General features: G+C 48.8%; 1 protein-coding gene across 4 annotated transcripts in view; it reads right to left on the bottom strand.

The window, feature by feature from the left end:
• LOC134071433 (tyrosine-protein phosphatase non-receptor type 4-like) overlaps window positions 1-5,000 on the bottom strand; it is an 82,270-nt gene that overhangs the window by 9,180 nt on the left and 68,090 nt on the right. For all 4 annotated transcript variants that reach the window (XM_062528147.1, XM_062528146.1, XM_062528149.1 and 1 more), the window contains exons 16-20: window positions 3,923-4,070; window positions 3,586-3,669; window positions 3,049-3,105; window positions 829-985; window positions 1-4 (exon numbers count right to left, since the gene is read on the bottom strand). The exon at window positions 1-4 is cut by the window's left edge and continues 163 nt beyond it. In XM_062528147.1, the coding sequence (XP_062384131.1) occupies window positions 1-4; window positions 829-985; window positions 3,049-3,105; window positions 3,586-3,669; window positions 3,923-4,070 (450 nt within the window). The remainder of the gene's footprint in view (window positions 5-828; window positions 986-3,048; window positions 3,106-3,585; window positions 3,670-3,922; window positions 4,071-5,000) is intronic.

Raw genomic sequence — 5,000 nt, 5'->3', positions numbered from 1 at the left:
ATGGCTGAACACACACACACACACACACACACACACACATATAAGGATATGGAAGTGAAACACACATAACATGATAGTCTTGGGGCTCATGCTGGCTGCAGGTGCGTATAAGGATGATTCTGCCCATCAAGGTCATATCAAATCATTTCAAGGTCATTGTGCCAAAGGGCGGGATGGCGAGCCCCATCCAACCCTGCCAAATTCACACACAGACACACACACACACACACACCACACGCCAAATTCACATTTACTTCAATAAATTCAGATGATGCTCTTCTCTAACACTACTGCTTGCATACCATGGGGCCAGTAATGGGAGTGACTGCGCTAACGTGTAGAGATAACTATAGATATTAAAAAGCTAGACACCGCATTGGGCTCCAAAGTGTACGTAAATAGCGCCGCCATCTTGGTGAGGGCATCAATCGCTGGAGGCCAATGGAGAAGCAGGTGTCTCTGATTGGAAATCAGACAGGTGCCTCTGAAAGTGATTCCCATAGACAGTAAAGGTGTTTCCCCCCCCAACAACATGGCCACAACGTTTATGTATGTCACCTATTAGAATTTGACTGACAATGCGGTATCTAGCTTTGTAATACAGTAGGTCAGGCTGGGGGTTTTGGGACTTCCTCCTCAGGGCCATGTGAATGGCGGTGGACATGGGAGAGCGATGTTCACAAAGTCTGGTAGAGTGGTTGCGTGCACATCCCACCTATATTTAGGACAGTGCTTTCTAATAGCTAGCTATGGAGATAACCCTCCACCCGTCTGCGAGCCATCCCAGCATGCAGTGGGGCGCGGTGCGTGGGCGTGGGCGCTGCTCACCGTTGGGGCGCACCAGCAGGATGAGCTCTCCGGCGTTGCCCTCGCAGCTGGCCTTGATGAACATCACCACCTGGTCGTGCGTGTGGTCCGAGATGTCCCGCCCGTTGATCAGAACCACCTGGTCCCCCTCGTTCAGCCGCGGCACGCACAGGTCCGCCTGCGTTTGGGGGGCGGAGGGCAAAGGTCAACAACATTCAACCAAGAGACATTGAAGGGTCTTCTAAAGGAGAGTATTCTTTATAGATCAGTGGGAACGGGCCAGAGGACCGAGGAAGGAAGGAAGGAAGGAAGGGATAGATGAAAAGACGAATGAGAAGAGCCTTGTGTTTAACCTCAAGCAGCAACCTAGTGGCAGAGGTGGAAAACTCTTCAGAAAGTAAAAAGTCCACATCATGTTTTGGTTCTACCTGTGCACTTAACACAGCTGATCTCCTCAATATGCTGCTCTACCTGGCTGAAGAGTTGTGCTAATTAGAATCAGCTGGTTTAAGTGAATAGTTGGCACAGATATGTGGTAGGACTTTTACACCTCTGCCTAGTGGAGTGAATCCCCATCAGGCTTTGGCCTCCTCAGCTTTCACGGGAAGCAGCACAGTCTTCCATTAAGCCATGTATAGGCTAACTGGTCCAATACACTTCCAGTGTGTTATGCTAAGCTAGGCTTAATGGCTCAATACACTTCCAGTGTGTCATGCTAAGCTAGGCTAATGATGTCAGACTGGGTAGAGAAGGGCTTGTATCTTCTTATCTAACTCCTTCACTGGAGACTCTTCCCTTCTGACTTTTAACTGTGCATTGTATTCTTAAAGGTCGCTGCTGGCTGAGAATGACTCAGATAAATGCCCTTGAAACCTCTGGAAATAATCGGAAGCAATCACAAGGTCAATTCCAAATAACATGATACATTTTGGAACCCTTTTTTATTATGACAACGACCTATCCCGCAGGGCCAGCTATGCTCCTGTTCGCCTCTAGGGGTCAGAGTTTCCCCTCTGCTCTCTGCGTGTGTGTGTGTGTGTGTGTGTGTGTGTGTGTGTGTGTGTTTCCCTTGCCAGCAGCAGTGAGGGCCAATATTTATGGCTCTCACAGGGGAGAGCGTGTCAACAAAACAAGACCTTTCAGCTCAGCCTGCCGAAGCCCGTCACCCCAGAGGAAGGAGGGAGAGAGAGGGGGAGAGAGAGAGAGAGAGAGAGAGAGAGAGAGAGAGAGAGAGAGAGAGAGAGAGAGAGAGAGAGAGAGAGAGAGAGAATATGCAAATTAGGGAAGGAAGGAGGGAGGGAGAGAGGGAAAGAGAAAAAAGGGAGGGAGGGAGAGAATGAAAGAGAGATGGAGAGGAGGTGAGAGAGAGAGCGCAAGAGTGTGACTGAGAAAGAGAAAGAGAAAGATAGAGATTGAGAAAAAGAGAAGATAAGGAAAGGACAGCAAGAGAGAGAGAGAGAGAGAAAGAGAAAGTGCTCAAGACTGTACATGCAAGGGAGGGTACCTAAGAATGTGGGTGAATGGGGGAGGGGAGAAAAAGTGACGGAGAGAGAGTGAGTGAGAGATAGAGAGTGAGGAGAAAGAATGAGGGGAAAGAAAGAATGAGCGAAAGAGAGGGAGAGCGAAAGAGTGAGAGAGAGAGTGAGAGAAAGAGAGGGAGAGAGAAAGAGTGAGAGAAAGAGAGAGAGAGAGAGTGAGGAGAAAGAAAGGAGTGTCTCTGTGTGTGTGTGTGTGTGTGTGTGTGTATGTGTGTATGTGTGTGTTGTATGCATGAGGATGCATGTGTGTAGGTATATCTGACAGGAGTATGTGTGTGGGTATATATCAGAGGTGTGTGTGTGTGTGTGTGTGTATTTAGTAGGCATGTGGAAATATGTGTGTGTGTGTGTGTGTGTGTGTGTGTGTGTGTGGTTGGGCGGGTGTGGGGGGGGGGTAAGAATGTGTGTAGGTATATCTGGTAGGCTGGTGTGGGTGGTTGTGTGTGGGTATCCGGCCCCTGTGCTTGTGTGTGTAGGTGTGTGTGTGTGTGTGTGAGGGGATGTCTGGTGCCTGTGTTTCTTTGTGTGTGTTTGTGTGTGTGTGCGCACATCCAATGCCTGTGTGTGTGTGTATGTGTGTGTGTGTGTGTGTGTGTATGTGTGGCCGACACCCTGACTAGACTGGAGTTCATGGGCACAGCAGGCTGAGCCACGACTGGCCATGCCACTGCGGTTTCCGTGGTTACAGGTGCTAGGTACCCACCGAGGTTCCAGGGGCCACCCGCGACACAATGATGGGCATCTTCTGATCCGCCCCGCCCTGCAGAGAGGAGGAGAGGAGAGGGGGATGAGAAGGGGAGAGAAGAAGGGGATGAGAAGGGGAGAGAAGAGGGGGATGAGAAGGAAAAGAGAGGAAGAGAGAGAATGGGAGGATAGACAGGGGGTGAGGAGGAGAGGAAGATGAGTGTTATAAAGGACCAGACACTGATCACAGCCATGTCACACACTTACGAGAAGGACAGGGTTTTTCAATACCACACACACACCACACAGTGAACGAGAAGGACAGGGTTTTTCAATACCACACACACACCACACAGTGAACGAGAAGGACAGGGTTCTTCAATACCATACACACACAGACACACACACAGACACACACACACAATCCATGTCAAACACTTAGTGAATGAGAAGGACAGCGTTCAATACTGCAGGCACACACACACACACACACACACACACACACACACACACACACAGATTCACAGCCATGTCACACACTTTAAGGTTCACACACCTTGACGTTAAATCCAAACCGTCCGTGCTCATCCGGCCTCATCTTAATCAGGACCAGGTTGTCATGAGGCACCACTCCGTTCAACTGGAAACACACACACACACACACACACACACACACACCTTTTACCTAACCACCACCAACTTTAGCACCCAAGTCTCAGTTACTTTGACTGGTTTTAGCAGAGATATGTCTGTCTGTGGCTTTGACGCAAATGTGACCGTATTCTTGTCAGAGGGCATACGTGTGTATGCGTGCGGTGTGTGTGTGTGTGTGTGTGTGTGTGTGTGTGTGTGTGTGTGTGTGTGTGTGTGTGTGTGTGTGTGTGTGTGTTCACCATGCTCTTGTCGGAGGGCGCGGGTGTGTCGTAGAGCTCGTTGACGTGGTTGTTGTCCAGCTCCTGTTGCGAGGGCGAGCGGCTCAGCTGACTCCGACGGGACTGCTTGGGGGGCAACGCCGGGGGCTGACCGTCCACATCGGGAGACCTGGGGGGGGGGGGGCATCTTATTAAACCTCTATCTAACACCGTCATCTCACACACACACCACAGCAACGCCACACACATAGTGAATGAGAAAGACAGGGTTCTTCAATACGGCAGACACATACATACATACATACATACATACATACATACAGTACATACATACATAACACACACACACAGCCACACACACACACAGTGAATGAGAAGGACACTGTTCTTCAATACCTCAGACAATACATATTTAACCTCTATCTAACACTGTCTACCAGAGAGTTGTTAAAGGGATAATCCGGAGTGAAATGCACTTTAGATCAATTTTTCGGACTATTGGGAGTACATACGTTGAGTTGACACCAAAATCATGTCATTCGGATGTATTTTGAGAAAGTTCGAGTTCACCGTTTTTAGCCAAAACTCGTTAGCCTGGAAGTGACCGGGGCAGGTCCTTTCGCCACTACAAAACGCTATTTTTATACCTCTTCTACTGTTCCAAACAACACTACACTTACGTGGTAGTGAGTAGAGGGTCCCTAAAGCCAAACCGAAGTATCCCCACGTCTTTATGTGGTCGGATAGAGAGTCCAGAATGAATTTAATCGAGTCAGTACCTTTCCGGAAATGTTAGTAAAGTGTTGTTGAAGCGTTGCGCAGCTACCGCAGCGGCATTTCCGGAAGGTACTGACTCGATTATGAAACCCTCTATCTATAACACGGTCTGTCATCTCACACAAACACACCAATAGAACACAAAGGAAAGCATTGCATTCTACAACCATCAAGGGTTATTTAACACATGGGGAAAGAGGGGTTAAAAACAGTCTTATTAAAACCATGAGGGGCGAAACTTTGAGTTGAACACTGGGGAGTTGAGCCCCTCACTCTCACTTCTTCAAGCTCTAGAACAGTTTCATTCATGATGATGATGATG

The sequence above is a fragment of the Sardina pilchardus genome, chromosome 23, assembly GCF_963854185.1.
Source record: "Sardina pilchardus chromosome 23, fSarPil1.1, whole genome shotgun sequence".
In the NCBI taxonomy this organism is placed as follows: domain Eukaryota; kingdom Metazoa; phylum Chordata; class Actinopteri; order Clupeiformes; family Clupeidae; genus Sardina; species Sardina pilchardus.
Note: the sequence above shows the minus strand (reverse complement) of the source record. Positions and strands in the feature narration are given on the sequence as shown.